Source organism: Belonocnema kinseyi, chromosome 8, assembly GCF_010883055.1.
Source record: "Belonocnema kinseyi isolate 2016_QV_RU_SX_M_011 chromosome 8, B_treatae_v1, whole genome shotgun sequence".
In the NCBI taxonomy this organism is placed as follows: domain Eukaryota; kingdom Metazoa; phylum Arthropoda; class Insecta; order Hymenoptera; family Cynipidae; genus Belonocnema; species Belonocnema kinseyi.
Genome location: NC_046664.1, coordinates 52,883,667 through 52,906,293, shown reverse-complemented (window position 1 = coordinate 52,906,293; position 22,627 = coordinate 52,883,667). Strand labels below are relative to the sequence as shown.

The following is a 22,627-nucleotide window of genomic DNA, read 5'->3' as shown; positions in this document are numbered from 1 at the left end:
TATGAACTTTTTAATATTTACACGAGGAAATAATTGTTTAAACAAATAAAAATTGTTTAAATACTTGTAAACTTTCTTTTACACAAAATAATTAATGATATTGGTGATAAAATAAAAAAATGATTATTTGTTATAAACAAATTCATGAGCAAAAATGCCTTTTTATTATTATCAAATTTAATTTTAAAAAGTAATGTATGGACTAAAGATTACTTTTCAATAAGAATTTTCGACATTATTTTATTTTCTGCTACAAGTCGCTTGTTTAAACAAATTTATTGGAAAAATTCATCATAATTCAGCTATTTTTTAAAATATGGACATTGATTTTTTTCATATTTGCATAAATAAACCTATGTTAATCCACTAAGAAATATTCTAAATGACAAAGTCGATACCCAAAGAGTAGAATTTTTGGTTAAAAATGCATACTTTTAGGTTGAATAATTAAGGACTGGGTTGGAAATGAACTTTTTCCTTGAGAAATTACATTTTCCGATCAAAACTAAAATTCTTTGCATAAAATTCTATTATTTGGGTTAAAAATTTCACTTTTTGTTTGAAAATTAACTTTTATTTTAAAAATTCATATTTTTTAGTCAAAATTCAATTTGTTGTAGAAAATTCATCTTTTCAACTTGCTATTTGTGAAGGATACATTTTTTGTTTAATATTTATTATTATTTATATACTAATATATATTTATTTGGATATCGCTTTATCCCCTCTTTCTCAATTTTTGTTTAGTCTTATAGCCTACTCTAGAATCTATCCCGATTAGTGGAAATTTTGACATAAACTAACGATATTTCCATAATTTCTATAAAAAATATATTTTTACCTTGTTATTTTCGAAACTATAAAAATCTGAGTCGTTCATTCTATTTCTCATTTTTTTTCTTTTTTTTTCGTTTAAATGCAAACTGAATTAATAGAACCCAATTTTAAACAATCCATTTAATTTTGTTTAAAATTTAATTCTTTTTGTATTTCTTTGATTAAAAATTAGTATTATTTCGTTTGAACTTTAATTATTTTCTTTAAAATAAACTTTTTTATTGAAATTGAAATTTTTTTTTGATCTATGTACTTGGTTGTCAAACAACTGTTTTGTTGAAAAGTAACTTTTTCTTGAAAATTCAATTCTTTGTAGTAAAATAGTTTTTTAGGGTCAAATATTCAACTACTATGGTTAAGCATTTAACTATTTTTGTTAAGAATTGGACAATTTTGTTAATAGATCAGCCTTATTATTTGAAAGTTCAACTGTTTTGCTAAAAGTTCATCCTCATTGGTGGAATGTTTAACTGTTTTGTTAAAAATTTCTCTTTATTGTTTTGTTTTAAAAATTCAACCATTTCAATAAGAAAAAATAGTTAAATTTTCAATCAAAGTAGTGATTATATAAAAAAATTGCTTTTAAGCCAAAAATTTGTATATTTTACACAAATAATTAAATTTTTCATAAAAAATTTGACATTTTAACAGAAAACTTCGTTTTCAACCAATTAGTTTAATTTTTTACCAAATTTTTCAATTTTTAAGCGAAATAATTAGTTAAATTTTCAATTAAAAAATTAATTGTCAAATATAAAGATCGAATTTACAACCAAATAGTTTAATAATTTTTCAATCAAAGAAATCAATTTTTAACTAAAAAGTTGCATTTTTATAGAGAAAAAAAAACAATTTTCAAGGAATGTAAGTTGTGATAAAGAGCCAAAAAGAACATAATTCAACAGTTTTAACAACGAATTTTGGGGGAAATAATGTAGGTAGATAGAAAAAAAATGTAGTATCGATTATTTTTTAAATTCCGACTGCAAAGGAAAAATGTTAATGTAGAAGTCGTTGAAACTGTTAATTTATGTTCTTCTTTGTTTTTTATGGTGCCCTCAAATTATAATGTTGAAGAAAATAGTTCTAAGAGGAATTTAAAAATATTTTCTAACCTAGAGCAGAATAACATGAAATATATTCTTTACGTTAGGACGAAGCTAGAAAAAAAATTGAAAGAAAAAACGGGGGAATTTTGAATAATGACTTTTTAAAATTTTCCAACGAGTTTGAAAATAGAAAAAAAAAAATGTATCAGAATCAGAAAGAAGAGTGAAATACCTGTATCATAATAGAAAATATCATACTTGAATCCAAAATGTTGACAATTTTCTGATAATCCGCGTTTTCAATTTTTAAAATTCAAATACTCAAACCTTTGGAACAAATTTCTTTGACTGAATATATTTGACTGACAACTGATTCTGTGACATAAGCATAAATTATTGGCGTGATGCGAAATGGTTTCGAACAGCAGAATAAATTTATGACTTGGAAAAATCCCACAAAGCTGATTCACTATAGTCAGGAATTTCCGAATAAAAAAAAAAGTAGCTTGGCCTTCAAGCACACCAGGTCTTAATCACACCACTGATCAAAAGTGATTCAAATCAAGATTTTTTAGTCTCTCTATAATAAGGATATGTGCGAATTATTAAATTTTGAACGATTTTAACCAATTTTATTACAGGTTTCACACTTTATTGGATATCTATAACCCCCCCCCCCCCCCCCCCCCCCCCCCCCCCCACTCTCTTGCTGCACGTAATTTATGGTTTTCAGAAATAGTAGGATATGGGACCTAGGACTAATGGACATCTTTTGTATTTAGGATAATGCATGCTTTGTAAGGGGGGAAAACGCCATTTTGAAAATTTCCCGATTTTTTTTTGACTATTTGAAATTTAACCTGACCATCAAAATAAAATTTTTTTAATTTATTAATTTATTTTAAACAAAAAATAACTTTTTACCATTAAATATGTCTTATTAATAAAAAACTTGAACTTTCAACATCAGAAGATGATTTCTGAACCAAAAAGGTTAATAATTGATATTTCAACCAAAAAAGATGAAATCTCATTCTAAAGAATGAATTTTAAAACCAAAGAGACGAATTTTCAACAAATAAAGATTGTTCAGTAATGACAGACGATTTTTCTAATCAAAAAGACAAATTTTCAAAAAAATTATTCAAATTTTTATTCAAAAAAGACTTAAGTTTGACTTTTCAACATCAAATTATGAGTTTTAAACAAGAAATAAATTTTCTACGAAGATACTTCAATTTTCAACCCAAAAAGATGAATTTTCAACAAAACAGTTAAAATGCAATAAAAAAGGATGACTTTTCTAACAAAATTGTTGAATTTTCAAACAAATAATAAAATGTACAACTAAAAAGATAATCTTAAGGAGGAAGCAACTGCAAAAAAAGTTATATAAATATAAATCCAAAGCAAAAAAAATACTAACAAGAATATTATATCAGGGTTACCGCAAAACTTCATTTTTAAAATTTCATCATTTTTCCCAGGCCAATTTTTCATTTTCCCCGATTATGAATATTCAAAGACCAGCATTTTAAACTTGCAACATTCTGAACCTAAAGTATTTTTTAAACAGTTATTTAAAAATACATGTGGAAATTTCCTGACTTTCGCAAGATTTTCGTCTAAATCCCTGACTTTTCCCTGAGCAATAACATTCTCTGAATTTTTTAAAATAAATTTAATTTAGGACAATCCAGCTGCCAATGTACATTGAATTGGTCAAAATCTCACCTTTTTTAATAAGTTTAAATTTCTTTCCACACCAGTTATTATTTTCTTCAAAATATTTCTTAAACCGGTTCAAGCACCAAAAAACACGAATATCTAAATTGTTTTAATAATTATTGATACTTGTGCTTTTTCAATGCACGCTATAAATTTGTTTAGAAATATTGTTTAAACAGTGGCTAAATAGCATCTACTTTCTATTAATCAAATCTGAACATTAATTTATCTCGCATTTTATACCAAACTCAGTATTTTAATTAGCCACATAGCCAATTCCGAAAAACAACTATATGTGATATTAATTTTTTCATAAAGTAGTAAAGAATTGTTTATCATCATTATTTTCACCCACTGAAAATTATTTCTTGACAGTGTTAGTATAGATATAATACATTTTGTGTGTTTCTTTGAAATTGGCCGAAAAACTTTAAGAATATTTAAAATTAAAATAAAAAAACAAGAATAAAAAATTGTTATTACATAAGGATTATATAAATGGACAATTCAAACAAATTTCTAAACTTCCTTAAATTTAAACATTTCATTAGTGCATTTGAATTTAAGTACAGTGAAAATCTTCAATAGCCCTCCCTTCTATAGCCTTTCCGAGAATTGACGCCGCGCCGCATGTAGGTGTAACGGGTGCTGCGCGGGGTGCGCGAGATCGGCGGTGGTCACTCAGGCGAGCAGTCAGGCGTGAACAAACAAAAGCGGAGTGCGCTATAATGAGTTAGTTACCAACGACCACCAGCTTCGAAATCGGGGCTATAGAAGAGTTTCACAGTATTTGTTTCGTGTGATTAATATTAACGCGGAGATGAAAATTGTCAAAATATGGTCCAATTTTCAAAAATCTAATTTTCAGTTAACAATATCTACCAAACTATTGCAAATTTTGCAAAACCCTTTGACATCAGTAGTATTTAGTATCTTAAACATGATAAAATAGAAAAAAATATAAGAAATCGATTACCCATTTACTATTTTCGACATGGAGTGTCCCACTTATTAATAATTTTATTTTTTTTATTTTTGGAGAAACATTCTATCATTTTGTAACTAACATTCAATATGAAAAAATAGGAATTATCGAAAAGAGTTTAAAGACTCTAAATTTTTCATTATATTCCTTGATTTATTTCGAGCGTCGTAATATATAAATTGTGTGTATAAATTGTATATAATTGTGTGTACCTTGCAGCACACTTGAGTACCATGACACTGTAGAAAAACGCATCGTTCCTGAAGTTCAATGCAATGCTTACGGTAGTTTTCGTATAGAAATATCTAAGAAATTATATGTTGAATAGAAAAATAACCAAATTGACTGAACTATCAAACATAAATTAAAATATCTGTTTATTTTTCTATATATTATAGGGTTGTAGAATAGGATGGTCCAAAAATGCATTCAAATTTTTTTCTCTAACTTTCAAGCATTATTATTATTATCTTGTAAAGTTGGTCCATTTAAGGCCCATGTAGCACCGAGATTAAAACCCATTGTACTATGCCGTTTTTGTGAAAAAACTCCAGTAAAACAGAGGTTAAGACACGGTTCATCCTCATAGCTAAAGTATAATTTGAGTCTTTTAGCATGAACCGAAAGGTGAAACTCTTTTTCACTGGGTATCGGCCTGTGGAAATTTTTCTTCAATAAGGTGGGCTTAAATTCACTGTAATAATGTACACAACCAGTGTCAATCCGCGGCTAGAAAACCGACTTTAGTAGAAGTACTCGCATTTGCTTTAACATTTGGCCAGGGAAGAGGAAAACTGCAGAAAACTACCTACCGAATTCAGCCGGGTTCTTGATCGAATGCACACGATCATCCTCGACGTCAAACCTCCCGCTCGACATTAGAACATTTTCATGTATATAGCACTGAAATTTATGTGAATTTACAAAAATATACCATCCTTTTTTTAATGATATTTATAGGTGGCGCAAGCCCCATGAAGTTTAACATGTAATTCTCATAAGGAAAAAATACTTTTTGTAAATTGTATTCAGAAACTTCAATAATAGATAAATCCAGTTAAAACTCGAATCTTCTTTTCACAGTTAGCTATATAATACAAATAAATAATTACAGTGAAACCCTTCAATAGAACTCCCTTCATTAGCCCTTCAGTGAATTGACTTCGCGCCACAAGTAGGTGTAACAGGGGGTGCGCGGGGTCTGCAGTTGTCACTCAGGCGAGCACTCAGGCATGAACAAACAAAAGCGGAGCGGGCTATAATGAGTTAGTTCCCACCCAGCGTCAGTCCCAAAATCGGCGCTATAGAAGAGTTTCACTGTACTTTTTGAGTATCATCCCTATAAGTCTGATTTATAGACTCCCAAAAAAATCTCGTAAGACAAAAATTGGGTTCTGCCATTTTTTGGCACTATATAATGATATATTACAGTTTTTTTATTACAACTTGCTTCTAATACATGCAATACAATTTTCTACTGATTTTTAGATATTTTCATAAATTGTTTAAACAACTTATCATTGTTTTTATCAGGTTTTTCTCAGAGTAGAGTTAGAAAGTCGCGACTTTTTCAAATTTTAATACTTATTTTCAACTTTTCTGTTAGAATGAAGCAATAATCAATGAAATCTAATAGAAATATATTTTGGTATGAAAATGTGTGTCACCCTCCATTATTAGATTTGAAGAAATTTATTCTTAATTGATCATTGGGGTTATAAATGAATGATTCACGATAATTTTGCGATGTTTCGTCAGATTGGTTTTCTGACCTCTTCAGGCTAATAACTTAAATAAACGTTTCACATTTTAAATAAAAGAAAAAGTTTAAAAATTTCAACTAGTCAGAAATTAAAATTCGTTGTTAACACATCGTCTGTGAGAAGAAGGTAATGACTGAAATTTTTTTGAAATAAGTTATTATTATCCATAATAATATTCTCTTAGAATAAGGCTAGAAAGTTGCTATTGTTCTAAAAGTTTCCATTTTTTATCCATCTTTCAATTAAAATCATGTAATAATAATTGCAATTTAACAAACAATTTTTTAAACAAATTTTTATGGTTTATAAATATCTTTTCCAGTAATAATGCTTTTTTCAACTTTTTAAATAGTTTGTGGTAATAATTCGAGTGAACAAACATGATTCTTTAAATAATTTATTCTTATTTCAAATAATATTATTTTCGGACATTTTTTCTGAAATTTTGAACTTTGCTTCGCTTTTCTAGTCATAAATAAATAATAAACAAAGAATAGACACAATATTCTTTAAAAAAATCCTTCGTTTTTTATAAATATATCTTTTTCTGAAATGAATACAGGTATTTAAAATATTCTTTAAATTTTCTATATTAATTATACTAAATGTAAAGTTTCCTCAAAGTATATACTAAGAGTTATTTTGTTAAAATAAATATTATTACTTATTATGTGTTCTTAACTAAAAAGTCAGAAAGAAGCTGAATATTTCAGAAAAATACGCAACTTTTTAACATTACTTTATGAGATAATAGTTATCAACCTTAATCATTTTTTTAAACAATTATGTTTGTTAACTTGCATTAATAATTATCTCACTAAGTAAAAGGCGGACAAAAAGTGGAAAATTTCAGGTGAAAAAACCGCAAATATCTGTTTGATTAATCAATCAATTTCATTGTCAGTGACGTATTTTTTCCAATCAGTATAATCAATCATTATGAGAAATTAAGTGAAACATCATTTCTATTTTTTTTTAAAAGTTAAGAATTTCAGAAAAAACCGCACTTCTTACCATTTTTCAGAAACAATATCATTTAAAACATTAATAAATTGTTTGATTTTCGTTTTTGTTAATGTTGAATAATTATTACCTTACTCTAATTAAAAAAGGGGGCCAAAAGTGAATTTAAAAAAAAACTGTAACTTTCTAGTATTATTTTAAGAGCACTTTATTAATGATAATAAATTTCTTAAGCAGTCATTTCTTTTAAATTTAAGTAAATGTTAACGCGCTCTAGGTGAAAAGAATAGCAAAAGTAAAAAATTTAAGAAAAAACTGCAATTTTCTACAATTATTCAAAAAGAATATTATTAAAAATAATAAACAATTGTTTAACCATTCATTTTTATTAAATTTAATTACTTATTACCTCACTCTAATTGAAAAACGACCAAAAGTAGTAAATTTTAGAAATAACTGTAACTTTCTAACTCATATTCTAAGAGAAAATTGCTAAAAGCAATAATAAATTGTTTAAAAATTATATATAAGCATTTAATTATTATCAGAAATTCGTATGTTAATATAAAACAAGCATTTTTATTTTAAGAACTACAAAAAAAAAATTAGCTTCAAAAACTAGTAACACCCAATTTTTCATTAATGGGTTTTTTTACAACCCAATAAAAGAGACTTATTTGAGTGATTTTTAAAGTTAAAATTTATTTCTGTTTGAACAAAGTAGATTAATTTTTAACCATCAATTTCAACCAAATATTTAAATTTTCTATAAAAAAAAGATGAATTTTTAATGCCAATAGTCGAGTTTTCAACAAAAAAAATTGAATTTTTGTCCCAAAACGATGAATTTAACCAAAAAAATTCCATAGAGAACCAAAAAAATACAGTTTCAACGAAGCAGATATATTTTAACCTAAATAGTTAAATTCTCAGGCTATGAAGATAAATTTTAATCATATAGCCGAATTTTCAAACAAAAAAGATTAAGCTGCAACTAAAACCAGTTGAATTATTTACCAAACAGTTGAATTTTCAAGCTGAAGAAAGACGTGAATCTTTTAAAAAAATGCATTTTAACAAGGTAGTTCAACTTTCAACCAAACAGTTGAATTTTTTACTAAAAAAGATGATCTTCCAACCAAGAATATTAATTTTCTACTAAAACAGACGAGTTTGAACAAAATATAAAAAATGTTAACCATAAATTGAATTTTTTACTAAAAAAGGTGACATTTTACCCAAAACAATTTAATTTCCAAATCTAAAATACGAATTTTATACAAAAAAATTCCTTTTTCAACCCGAAAATATGAACTTAACAAAAGAGTTGATTTTAAACCATATAATTTGATTTTTGCTAAATAAATTGTGTAATTTCCAATGCTAAAAGACGACTTTTTAAAAGCAGTTGATTTTTCAACCAAGGAAATATAATTTTAAACAAAGCAGTTCACTTTCAACCAAGCATCTGAATTTTCGTCCAAAAGCAAAGCATTTTTAACATAAAAGGTAATTTTTTCAAAAAAGATGAATTTCGCACCAAGAATAGTAAATTTTTACAAAAACATATATATTTTCAACAAAATACCTAAATTTACAATCAAATAGTTAAATTTTCGACCAAAGAGGTTAATCTTTTTAAAAAATTCATTTTTAACCAAATAGTTCAATTTAAAAGAATCTTCTACAAAAAATTGCTTTTTTAACCCAAAAATATGAATATAAATTTAAAAAATGTAATTTTCAAAGAAATAAATACATTTTTTACTAAGTCGTGGAATTTGCAAGCCAAAAAAAAAAAGAATTTCTTTATGGCAGGTACACCTTCAGCTCAAAAATATGGATTTTTAACAAAAAAGTTCATTTAAAATAATTTCTTGAAAAAAAGATCCTACTCCATCTTCCCTCCATTGGGATCTTTAGGATCTTTTTTTCAAGAAATGATTTTAATTTGAAAAATATTATTTTCCATCTAGTCTTATTAAGACGTTAAGCATTTTCTGTTATTCAAGATTCTTAACTTGATCGATATTATGGTAGATTTTCTGCCTTCATGGTTTGGAGGGTTGCTCTAGTGTCGGTAAGGTACAATATCTGATGATATAGCAGATAAATTTTAAGAAAAGTTAATTTCCAACCAAGCAGTTGAATTTTTAGCCCAAAAAATGTATTTTTATAAAGTAGTTAAATTTCTAATCGAAAAAGATAAATTCTCATCGAAACATATAAAGAGTGATACTTAAACGAAAATAAGATTGTTAATGTAAAAAAAATTAGTTGAATTCAATCGAAGAAGACAAATTCTTTAAAAAAAAATCGTTGAATTTTCCACCCAAAAAGAAGAGTTTTCAACAAAGAAGTTAAATTTTTGACATAAATAGATTGATTTTATCTTTTAAATAATAATAGTTGAATATTTATATTGAGTTGTATTCATTCAGTTCGCAGTTATAAACAATTATCGGCGTCATGACTGAACAATTTTCTCATAGTCTAATCCAGACCATTTTTTAAGTGCCATTCGAATATTTTTTGTGAATTTCCAAAACGAACGAGGGTCTTTAAGAGAAATAGAAAAAGAAAGCCACGTTTGTGTGCATAATAAAACTGACAGAAATATGAAAATGTATTATTTCACTAAAGCCGGACATATTCAGCAGAATTAAAATTTGTATTTGACATGAGCAAAAGTAACTTTATGGTCGAATATTAATCAGGAGTTGTATTTTTGCAACAGATACAAAAATTACCATTTTTCAATATTTTCCTTGCATCATTTAAATTAAAATAAATATTTGTGAAAACCAAAACCTATTCAAAAAAATAAAGTTTTGAACAAAAAAAAGGAATAATTACTTTTTAAGTCAAAATAATCCATTATTATTTAACAAAAACGAATTCTCACCGAAATTGTTAACATGTTTGTTGCATTTTTTACCAAAATAATTGAATTTTCAACCAAAAAATATAATTGTAATCTTCAAAGGATTAATTTTCAATATGAAAAAAAAATTAATAAAGAAATGAAATTTCAACTGAAAAGATTAATTTTCTACAAAAAAAGATTATTTTGTGACAAAAATGCATGCATTTTTAACCAAATTTTTAATTTTAAAGGAATTTTCAACCTAATACTTAATTTTTCTACCTAAGCAATTAATTTTCAAGTAAAAAAGTGAATCACTGAGTTTCAAGAACAATAACACTCGAATTTTCAACAAAATAGTTGAATTTTCAAGCAAAGAAATTAATTTTTAACTAGAATAATGAATTACGCAAATACATGAATTTCCAAGCAAAAACATAAAATCCTAATCAAAAAAGGTAACTTTTGACAATAAAAAGAAATAGTTAAATTTCCAGTTTGGAAAAAATTTGTAATTAAAAAACTAATTTACAACCAAAAAGACGAATTTTCGACCAAAAAGATTAATTTTCTACCAAAAAAGTTTAATTTTTAACAAAAGACATGAATTTTGTAACTAAATTTTTAATTTTTAATGGAATTTTTAACCTAATAGTTATATATACATTTTGAAATAAATATATCAACTTTCCACCAAAAATGGTAAATTAGTCCCCAAGAAAAGTTATATTGTACCACAATACACAAAGTTTGAACAACAAAAAAAAGAATTTTAAATATAATAGTAGAATTTGTTATGAAAAAAGACAAACTTTTAACAAAATATTTAAATTTTTTCAACAAATAGAATTGTTAAATTTTCAGTTAAAAAACTTAATTGTGAATAGCAAAAAAAACTAATTTCCAGTCAAAGTGATAAATTTTGTTGCAAAAATATTAATTTGCTACCAAACAATATTAATTTTAACGGAAAACATAAGTTTTTAACTAAATAATTAATTTTTTAAATAATTTTCGAGTTTTATTTAACAATAAAGTTACGTGAATTGATTCTTAAAGAAAGTCTGAATGATATTCAAATATTATTTCATTCTGCTTTGATGAATGCTTTATCCGGGAATGTATTTTGTATGTCATCCTTATTGAATTTGCTGGAATTTTCTCGTCATAATAAAGAAACTTCTGTAAATTATATAAAATCTATAACAAAATGTTGAAAAATATACCTAGTTTTTTCTAAAGAAAAGGTAATTAGTTCGCGCTTAGCGCGGACAATGTTCTAATATAGTCATAAAATTCACATTCGTATTATATTTATAAACAAGCTCTGAATATGGATTTTATTTAATATCGTTTTTTTCAATGAACCAATTCATTGCATATTACATACGAAAAAATTTATGTAACATACATTTATTATATGTAGGACGGACTTATAATCAAGGTAAAATAAAAATAAAATGCACCCAGGCTCACCCAACCTTCTTTTAAGATTCATGTCAGAAAAAGAATAAATGGTGCATGAATTGAACCAACCTTGAAAAGTTTAACTTTTTCCTTTTACTGAAAATCCTACCGGTGATAACAGGTACGAGTGGATTATGTTACAACTTCTTGAAAAGCGAGTTTTATAATTATAAATATTTTTGTCTATTTTGTAATAAACTGGTGAAAGTTCAGTATACAGATTATGCATATATATGCGTATGTACTCGAATCGTGCAAACTGCGAAATGCAAATTTAGATATTTTTTCATAAATAACTTTAGCAGAGCGAAAGTTATATTGCCCGAAACTGGTCAATTCTTTGTTGCAGTGAATTATAGCTACAAAATCATGGAAAATAAATCGATTTCATTCAGTCAGTATGAACTCATATTTTCACCTATATGAGTAATTTTTTTCCTTTGAATTATTTGAATTTGATTAAATCAGTACAATGTTTTATGCTTTAATAAACAATCAAATGAAGCTATAACAAGTTTTTCAATTGAAGTAAAAATAATGCGTGACGTATTTGTGGCTTTATTTATTCTTCCGGTTTACTGAAGTTTCACAACTTCCGCATACTTAACGCTTTTTCATTAATAAAAATCAATTTTTACAACAAATTACAGGATTCTCGAAATTTAAATATACTGTTCTTGTAATCGATTCTTCCTACCTCTTGTTTGAACTTTTGTTATGCAAAAAATCGAAAAACAAAGTTAGGAAATAAAAATGTTAGTAATGCGTTTCCGGTGGAACTCATTACTTGTTAAAGTAACTTCACGTGTGTAAAATTGCATGTGAATCAAGCATGACTTCCGCTCAGCAATTTCTGAAGTGTTCATAAGAAAGTTTGTTATGTGAATCGCCTCAAATTACTCTTGTGAACGGTTTCATCGATTTTGCGCGAAATAATAAAAATCCAGGCATTAATATTTTGTTACAGTTCTAATTAACAACAAACAATCAAAAATTAAAAAAATTAAATAAAATTGTAAATTTCAACATTTTTGCAGCATCAGTATTACAATTAACTACAATTAATTTCTGAGTGGCCACTTAAGTCTCTAGAGAAATTCATATTAATTTCCCTGTCATTTTTTATGTTACAACATTTTCCTGGGCATTTCAATTTAAAAATGCAGAGCACTACAGAAAATTTATTTACATTGTTCAAAACTAAACTTTAAATCAAATTAAATAACATAGTTTTTATTTAAAGCGTTTGAAATTTAAATATAAAAACTTTCGTAGTAGAAAATTTTCAAATAAGAATTATTCGCTTTAAAAATAGAAATAATTTTTTAAATTTGTAAACCATTTAGAAATTTTCTAATTCTTAATTTAAAAACTTTAGCGATACGAAAATAAAATTGTTACCAAAGAATTTTCTATAAACTTCAATATGTATTCGCGTTAGAAATTTAAAAATGTTAAAAATATCATTTGATTTTCTTTTTTTATTAAACAGCTAGCTAATTCATTATTTTTTTAGATTAATTGGATCTTTTGATATGTTTAAAATAAAGAAATTTTTGTTATCTTATTTTTTCTTCCTCAAAACTGAAGCTTTGTAATGGATAAAATTTTAAAAAAATTTCCGCTAATTGAATGTTCCTCAATTTAAAACTGTCTAAAAAAATCCTTAAGGCAATTATTCCGATGCGTCTGTGTATGTCACATTATTGTTCGAAAACTCAAAGTGATTTCAAATGAATTGATGACATTTGGAAGATCTATGTTCACTACTAATATCTCAAAACTGACTAAAGATTTTTTAAATTTAATTTTAACATTTCTTCAACGCTTTAAAATATCTAAAAATGGATTTTCTGTAGAGAAACCTTTCCCATTTACATAATTAAAAATTGATGTACCGATCAGAACGATTCAAGACAAATCGATTGACCTATAATATTAATACTTTTTTTTTAATAAGAAACATATGGTCATGTATAATATTTGAAAAAAAAATTGTTTATAGTAAAACTTTCATCACGAACCTGATTTGTAAGTGATATGCACCTAAAAAAGTATCCCCGATTTAAGACGAATCGATTGGCCTATAATGTTAATACAGTTTATTGAAGAGTAAGGGCGTTATGTTCATTTATAATATTTTTAAAGTCTGTTTTTCACAATAAAACATTCTTAATAACATTACCCAGATTTAATTATTAATAATAGTTTTAAATAAAGAGTAATGATATTATGCTCATTTATAAATTTAAATAATCTTTCTTTATATTAAAACTTTTTTCATCAACATGATTTGAAGTCGTGTGAAAATATAAAAAATCTTTGATTCGATACGAATAGATTTATCTATAACATCAATTCAATTTACTAAAGAGTAGGAAAGTCATTTTCATTTATAATATTTAAAACATTTTTCCTAATATTAACACTTTTTTATTAACATACTTTTAATTGATATGAGAATATAAAATAGCCTTTAACATAATTTGATGTGATATAAAATTAAAACACATTATTTGGTTCGAGACTAATTAATTTATATAAAATATTAAAGAAATCTATTTTTTACAGTAGACGTTTTTTATTAAAACAATTTAAAGTTGACGCACAGATAGAGAATATTTCTGGATTCGAGACGAATCGACCTATAATAGAGTAAAGATGGACCTTCAATATTAATATATTTTGTTAAAAGTAAAGGAAGTTGTCGTCCTTCTTATGTTTAAAAAACATATTTTAACATGGTAAAATTTGTTTAATAACATTTAAAGTTGATGTAAGGTTTGATAATAATCGTTAATTCCAGACGAATCGATTGATGTAAAATATTCATAAATTTTATTTTAAAGTAAGGAAGTTATAACCATTTATAATATTTTAAAATCTTTGTTTGCAGTAAAACATTGTTATCAACTCAATGCGAAATTAATGCAACAATGAAAAACAATACTTGGTTCAAGGTCAATTTATATATCATATTAATGAATGAATAATCATATAAATGAATGATCAGCATATTAATGAATGAATAAAATAGATTAATGATGAATTTATCATATTAAAGAAATTTATTGAAAATAAAGAAAGTTGCTGTTATTTGTAGCATTCAAAAAATTTTTTTGACATTAAAACCTTCTTTATCGAGATAACTTAAAATTGTAAAAAATAAATTGGTAAGAATAAAAAAGATTTTTTGTCTCGAGTCAATGTGATTGTCCTCTAATATTAATACGGTTTATTAAAGAGTAAGGCAGTTATGGACATTTATGATGTTTTAAAGATGGGTTTTTATGATCAAACTTTTTGCATTAACATAATTCAAACTTGATACAACAACATAAAAGATTTCTTGACTCGAAACGAATCGATTGGCCCGTAATATTAATACATTCTATTGTAGAGTAAAGAAGGTATGGTCATTTATAATATTGAAAAAGTACGGTTTTTGTAACCTGAAATAATAATAATACATTTGTTTAAAATTGAAGAAAGTTATAATCATTTATCATATTTCAGAAATCTATTTTATTATAGTAAAACTTTTTTTTATTAATTTGACTCAAAGTTGATGTAAGATTAAACAAGACTCGTTGATTCGAGGCGAATTGATTGACCTAATTGTATTGATGTATTTCCATGCCACCCCCCCCCCCCAACATTTTTCCTTAAATTTTTGTGTTGTTAATTTCAAATAATTAAAAAAATCACTAATGCATCCTCTGAAGAATGAAATATGTTTGTTAATTAATAATAATGAAAAAGCAAAGTGTTTATCAAATTAGCAGCATACAATGCTTTTTCAGAAGTTTTTAGGAAATGCATTTCCGCATTTACTGGAAGTAAATTTAACTTAAATTTTTATTTTTAAATTTGTATAAAATTAATAAATAATAATCAAAATTGATTTCCTTTGCAGGAAGATGCCGGCGTTGATGCTTTTTGGAAGAAAGTGGTTGGCAGCTACTGACGATCTCGTTTATCCAGGACTATTTGAAATTTTCATTCGTATTGTTTGGTGAGTATTCGCGTTTTTTTGTCATTGAAAATCAACTTAAAAATTCCAAGGTTTAAGGTATCAAGGCTATTAAGTACACATTAATGTCAACGTAGATTTTATATGTCTTCGCAAAAACCGGTTTTTCTCGAATAAAACTCCAAGATCAGACAAAACTCAATTTGTATGTTGATTTGCATTTATTGCATTCTTATCTCGTAAACTGCCGTTTCTTAGCCTTCATTTAAAATAAAAAAAAACTTGATTCTAAATCTTGAGTCGAAATGTATTATTTCCGTGCAAAATATACAGAAGTGAGTAATTTATTTAAATACGGTCATTTTTTAAAATGTTGACTTACATGGATTGACTCGACGGATTTGAAAATTGTTTTATTCACATTGTGCCTCTCCATAAACTGCGTTACCTATTTGAGGTGGGGGGGTCGCACAAAAATCTACGTTTGCTTAAAGGGGGCAGGGGAGTATCTGGAAGTCACATCACGAACTTAGATAGCATTTAGTTTGGGTAAAAATTCTACTATTTAGTTAAAAATTTAATTATTTTTTTGAAATTTTAACTATTTTATTAAAAAATCACATTTTTGGTAAAAAATTTAACTACTAAAGTTTTATAAAATTGATCCTCTTGGTTAAAAAATCATCTTTTGGTTCAAACTCTTATATAAAAAAATCATCTCGTTGATTATTTGCCTTTTTTGATAGAAATTTAAGTACTAATGTACTTAAGAATTCTTTTTTTTTAGTTTAATTCAATAGATTAAAAATCCGTTGTTTTATTGATTTTTTTAAATGAAAAATTTAATCATTCTATTTTTGGTTCAAGAAAAATAATTTTTTGTTGAAAATTCATCTATGTTTGAGGATTAAAATATTTTGTCAAAAATTTGTCTTTCAGTAGAAAATTCATAATTTATGATAGAAGTCATCTATTCTGTGAAAAAAATCGTCTTCTTGGATTAAAAATCTAACTGTTTTTGTTTAAAATTCAACTGTATGGTTGAAAATTAATCTGATTTGGTTGAAGATTCGACTATTTTGTTGAAAATTTGTCTTTTTGGTTTAAATTAAGAAGTTGGAAAATTTTCGTTTAAAAATTTATTTTTTTGTCTGAATATTAATTACTTTTCCTGAAAATTTAACTATTCCATTTTAAGAAAATGAACCTTCTTGATTAATAAATAATCTTTTGGTTTGAACTCTTATGCTGCACATTCATTTTTTAATTGTTCAAGATTCATTATTTGATTTGAAAATTATTCTCTTGAATAACAATGTAAATTTTTGTTGAGAATTATTTTTTTTTGTTATTAAAAATAAATTTATAAACGGAAAATGTAGCTTTTTATTTTTTATTTAAACATTATATTTTTTATTAAAAATTGATCTATTCATCTCGGATATTCAGAAATTTAACTGACCATTCATGTATTTTGTTAAAAACTCGCCTTTTTTGTATTTAATCTTTAAACATTTTTTGGTTGAAAATTCAAATATTTGGTTAAACATTGATCTGTTTTTGGCCGAAGATTAAACTATTCCGTTCTAAATTCGTATTTTTTTAGAGAAAAAATCAACGACTTAGTTTAAAGTTTAACTACTTTTTAAAAAATTGCTACAATTAATGCCTTATTTTAGTTTATTATTTAATTCGGTAGCAAATTAACCTATTTGTTTAAAAATGAACTTTTTTGTTGAAAATTTAGAATTTTCTTTACAAAATCAACTATTGAGTTAAAAATTCGTCTTTTTTTTTGGTTGACTTTTAATCTTGTTTGTTTGAAAATTTCGAGAATTTAGTTGAAAAATGCACCTTTGTAGGTTGAAAAATCAACTATTTGAATAAAATTATCTTTTCTAGATAAAGAGTCAACTGTTTGTTAAATTTTCGTCCTTTTACATTTAAGATTTAATTGTTCGGTTGAAAAGTAATCTGCTTTGGTTGAGAATTCAATCATTTTGTTGAAAATTGATCTATTTTGTAGAAAATTCGTTTTTAGTTGAAAATTTAACTATTTGGTTTAGAATACATCTTTCTTGAATGAAACTTCATTTATTTGATTGAGAATTCGACTATTTAAAAAAAAATCATCTTGTGGTAGTATATTGATCATTTATAGTAGAAAATTCATCTTTTTGGGTGCAAATGAACTTTTTTTGTTAAAGATTCAACTGTGTTCTAAAAAATTCGTCTTTTTGGCTTCTAAATTCAACTTTTTCAAATTTTCATCATTTTTGTTTGAAAATTCCGACAATTTGGTCAAAAAATCACCTTGGTAGGCTGAAAATTCAACTAATTGGATAAATTCATCTTTTTTAGTAGAAAATTTTACTGTTTTGTTCAAATATAATTCATGTGGTTTGAAAATTCATCTTTTACTGTAAAAAAAAATTTCTTGGTTCTATCATTCTAGGTTGAAAATGAACCTTTTTTTCAATTGAAAGTTCAACTATTTTCTTGAAAATATTCAAACATAAGATTTGAGTTTTTTATACTGAATTTAGTATGCGGTAACGAAGTTTATGGACGATCCTATTACATAATAATATGTTTAAAAATTGCAGTTCTAGAAACCTCCTTCATTAGTATAAAAAGTACCAGCCTTACTCGAGCAGAAAAATATTTTTTTAAACATCTCTTATCAATAATTTATTGTTTATTTATCTTTTTCTTTAATGTTTCAGGATTGCTCTGATAGGAATTGCATGTGCAAGATATTATGGGGAAACATGGAAATGTCAATCGGGAGGAGGTTTAGTGAGGGCGTTTTTAGTAGGAGAAATAGTCATGCTGGGGGTTGTGACTATTTTGCTATGCTTTTTAGTCAATCAGAGTGCAAGAGGTTCAATAACAGACACTTATGCTCGGCGTTTTGTTCAGCCTCTTCTGACTGTCAAGTAAGTCTAAAAATAAAATTTTTAAATTATATTTTAGGATCATTTCTTAAATTAATATGCTATAACTAGAAACCTATCATTTTTCATTTATAAAAATTGTTTAAATAATTAATAGTTCTTGTAAATTTCGAAAGTACCCTAGCATTAAGTTAGCGAAAAGACATTCTTAACTGATTAAATAAAAGCATTGAGTCTATAAGTTGAAAAATAACGTAACTGAATTTGTTTATAAAAATTTTTTAAATATTTTATAATTACTGCACATTTGTAGATTATCATAGAAAAGACTATAAAAAAATTCTTATTTGATGGAGTAAAAAAGTTGAATGTATTTGTTGAAGAATACGAAACAGTGAATTTGCTTATTAAAATTATTCAAACAAGAAAAATGCCATCTATCTTCAATGAATCGTAATGAAGAATTGTTTTCTCCTGCATTTTATACCAAGACTCTGGATTTGAAGGGCCTAAACATTGCTAATCTTGAAAAAAAACTTTTTTTATTTTTAGTTTATTTATTTTTTTATATGTCAATTTTCTCATAACTTTATAACATTCTTTTTAAAATCTAATCACTCACTGAACACCCACTTCTGAAAAGTTAAAAAAGTGACAATTTTGTTTATAAATACAATAATCAAAAATTTGTTATCAAAAATCCAAACATACAAATCTTTCTTAAATTTAAAAATTATTCCTTTAAAAAACGTTAAAATTGAATAAAGTCTGGGCTAAAAATAGATCGATTCGAAATTATCGAATTCAAACGAGTTGAAACTCAATATTTCTCTTCATCATTAGCTATAGAATACAAATTAATATTTCTTTTTTTAAATACCACTCCCACAACTCAGTTTTATAGGGTCCCGAAAAATCCCCATTTCATAAAAATTGGATTTTACGAGTTTTCCACACTAATTATACTTTTGCAGTTTCTTGTACAGACTGTTTCTCTTGCATAAAATAATACCTTCTCTTAATAATGAGATGATTGCATGAATTGTTTAAAGAATTTTTATTATTGTTCCTGGATATTTTCTCTCAGAATTCAGTTAGAAAGTCTCGGGATTTCTAGACTTATCAACTTATTTTTAACTTCTTAGTTATATTGAGGCAATGATCAATTCAATTGAACTATAATAAGTGTTTTAGCAATTTATTATCATTTATAACAATATTCTCTTGGAATGATGCAAGAAAATTGCAATTTTTTTACAATTTTCTACTTTTGGTCCACTTTACAAATAGAATAAGGGTGAATTAATTTAATTAACAAAAAAATGTTTTAAATAATTTATTATTATTTTTAATAATATTTTCTTTGAATAATGTTAGAAACTTGCGGCTTTTTTCCAAAATCTTAAACTTTTTCCTCTCTTCACTTAGAATGTGGTAATAATTAATTTAATTTAACATAAGTAATTGTTTAAATTAATAATTATTGCTTATTATTAACTTCGTCTATTTTAAAGCTAGATAATTGCGGTATTGAACTTTTTGTTCGCTTTTTACTCAGTGAGATAATAGTTAGTACAAGTTCACAAACATCATTATTTAAAAAGTTTATTTCAGCTTTTCTTTAACTTTCTAGTTAGCAGTTGATGATAAGTATTGATATTAATTTAAACAAAAAGGCTCTCAGGAATTACTTCATAGAAGAATTAAATTTAATACGATCAATATAGAAAAATTGAATAATATTTCAAACATTTGTTTTATTTCAGAAAAATTTAATATCAAAAAAGAAATATATCATTTAAAAAATTATCCTCTTTATTGTTTATTTATTTATTATTTGTGCAGATCTAAAAAGCCAAAGCAAAGTTAAAAATATCAGAAAAACGTAACTTTCTAGCCATCACATCTAAGAGAAGATATTTTTAAATAATAATAAATTGTTTTAACAATTATGATCGTTAACTTGCATTAATTTTTACCGCACTGAGTGAAAAGGAGACATAAAGTTGTATATTTCAGAAAAAACTGCATGAAATAATTGTTACCTCATTCTAACTGAAAAGTTGACAAAAAAAGGAAAATTCTAGAAAAAGCTGCAACTATTTAGCATTAATATAGGAGATGATAGCTATAAACAATAAAAATTTGTTTATAAAATTAGTTTTGTTGAAGTGCAATATTTTTTGCATACTTTAAATTAAAAGTGGTCAAAAAGTTGAATATTTTAGAAAAAAAACGCAACCTCCGAGAAATTATTCAGAGAGAATATTATCGTAAATAATAATAAATTGATGAAACAATTATTATTGGGTAATTTATTTGATTATTGTCTCGCTCTGAATAAAAGATTTAAATTAATTTGAAAAATGCTGAAAAAACGCGACTTTATATTCTGAGAGAAAATTTTTAAAAGCAAAAATAAATTGTTTAAACAATTAATGTATAGATCTTATTATTACTAAAAAGTAGTATTTCATGTATGAGAAACAATTTTGTGTTCAAAAAACAGCAAAAAAATCATAATTAGCACCAAAAACTCGCAAGACCCCATTTTTCACGTATAGTGTTGGACCCTATATGGTCCCAAAACAGGCTTATGGGGGCATTTTTTGGACTACTCTAGTACATATAGAGAGCTTTCACATATTACGTAACATTATTTACTACCCCCCCCCCCCTGTGAGACACAATACCATTTTCTTTAACCCCCCAGGGCTGTCACGTAACATATTTTGTATTATTTTTAAAAACATAATACACATTTTCTAAATAAAAAACGGGTTTTTTTAAATTGCGAATTGTGTAGAAATAAATAAATCATTATTTTTATTTAACACTCAATGCTTTTTCAATATTTTTTTGGACAAAAAAATATTGAAGTTACCTAATGTAAGTACTAATTAAAATTTACCATTTCAACACTTTTTTTATTACCTTAAAGAATGCAAAATGAAATTAATAATAATATAACAAAAAACTTTAAAACAACTATTTTTTTAAAAAGTTTTTGAACACTTAAATTCGATTTAAAATCAGAAAAGAATCTAGAAGATTTTAATGAAATTAATTTTATTTTAAAGGGTTTTACATATTTTAAATATTCGAGTCTTTTTGAAAGATGCTTAGGACTTTTAGAAGTATGGAAGAAATCAATAAATATTTGATACATTTTGAAAAATCATTCAAAATGTAAAAAATTGCCTTATAATCTTCTCAATTGTTCTAAAACTTTTTTTATTCTCTTGAAAGCTTTCGAAATTCTTTTAAAGCTTCTCAAGCTTAATTTTGAAATATTCAAAAATCTACATTTCTAAAAATCTTTCGAGGTTTAAAATTCTTTTTGAATCTCTTTAATTCTACTATTTCTTGAACCTACACGATTTTTTTGTTGTTGATTTTTTAATCTTACCAAAGTGAAACACTTTGCTTTAAAATCTCCACTTTTTTTGAAATTTTAGGAAATCGTTTGTTATTTCTAAAACCCTTTTTTAAATTTTCTCTTGAGGTTCATTTTTCAAAATAAAAAATCATTTAAAATTTTCACATGAATATTTAATAAATTCTTTTTTAAATTTTGTCAGACCTTTAATATCATCCAATCTTTTAAAATTATTCAAATTTTGCCTTAATTTTCTTTAAGATTCTTCTTTAACAATGTTGCTAATCTTTTGATATGTTTAAAAAATCTTTTTAAATAATCTCTTAAAATTAATTTTTTTAATTATTTAAATTTTTCCTAGGAACCTAAAAAAATGTTTTTAATTTTCATGAAACCTTACAAATGTCTTTAAAAATTTCTGCAGGTGTTAATTATTTTTTACTCGTTTCAATACTTCTGAATATATCTTAAACTTATTAAAATAATATAATATGGCCAAATTTTGCTTTAAAATCTTTTGCATTCTTTTAAAAATTTCAGGTAATCATTTTCAAGAAATTCGTAACATTTTTCAATTTTTTCTTAGAATTCATTACATAGCAATAGTTTTAAAATTTCCCATAAATCTTAAGAACAGTTTTTTTATTCTCTTGACCTCCTGCAAAATTCAGTTTGTATTTTGAAATCTTTTAAATTTAAAATTATTCTTTAAAAAACCCC

General features: G+C 25.3%; 1 protein-coding gene across 1 annotated transcript in view; it reads left to right on the top strand.

The window, feature by feature from the left end:
* The window catches only part of LOC117178759 (sn1-specific diacylglycerol lipase beta-like), a 68,997-nt gene that overhangs the window by 20,698 nt on the left and 25,672 nt on the right, over positions 1-22,627 (top strand). Inside the window, exons 2-3 of the mRNA XM_033370202.1 lie at positions 15,575-15,673; positions 18,358-18,570. Of these exons, the coding sequence (XP_033226093.1) occupies positions 15,579-15,673; positions 18,358-18,570 (308 nt within the window). The 5' untranslated portion in view covers positions 15,575-15,578. The remainder of the gene's footprint in view (positions 1-15,574; positions 15,674-18,357; positions 18,571-22,627) is intronic.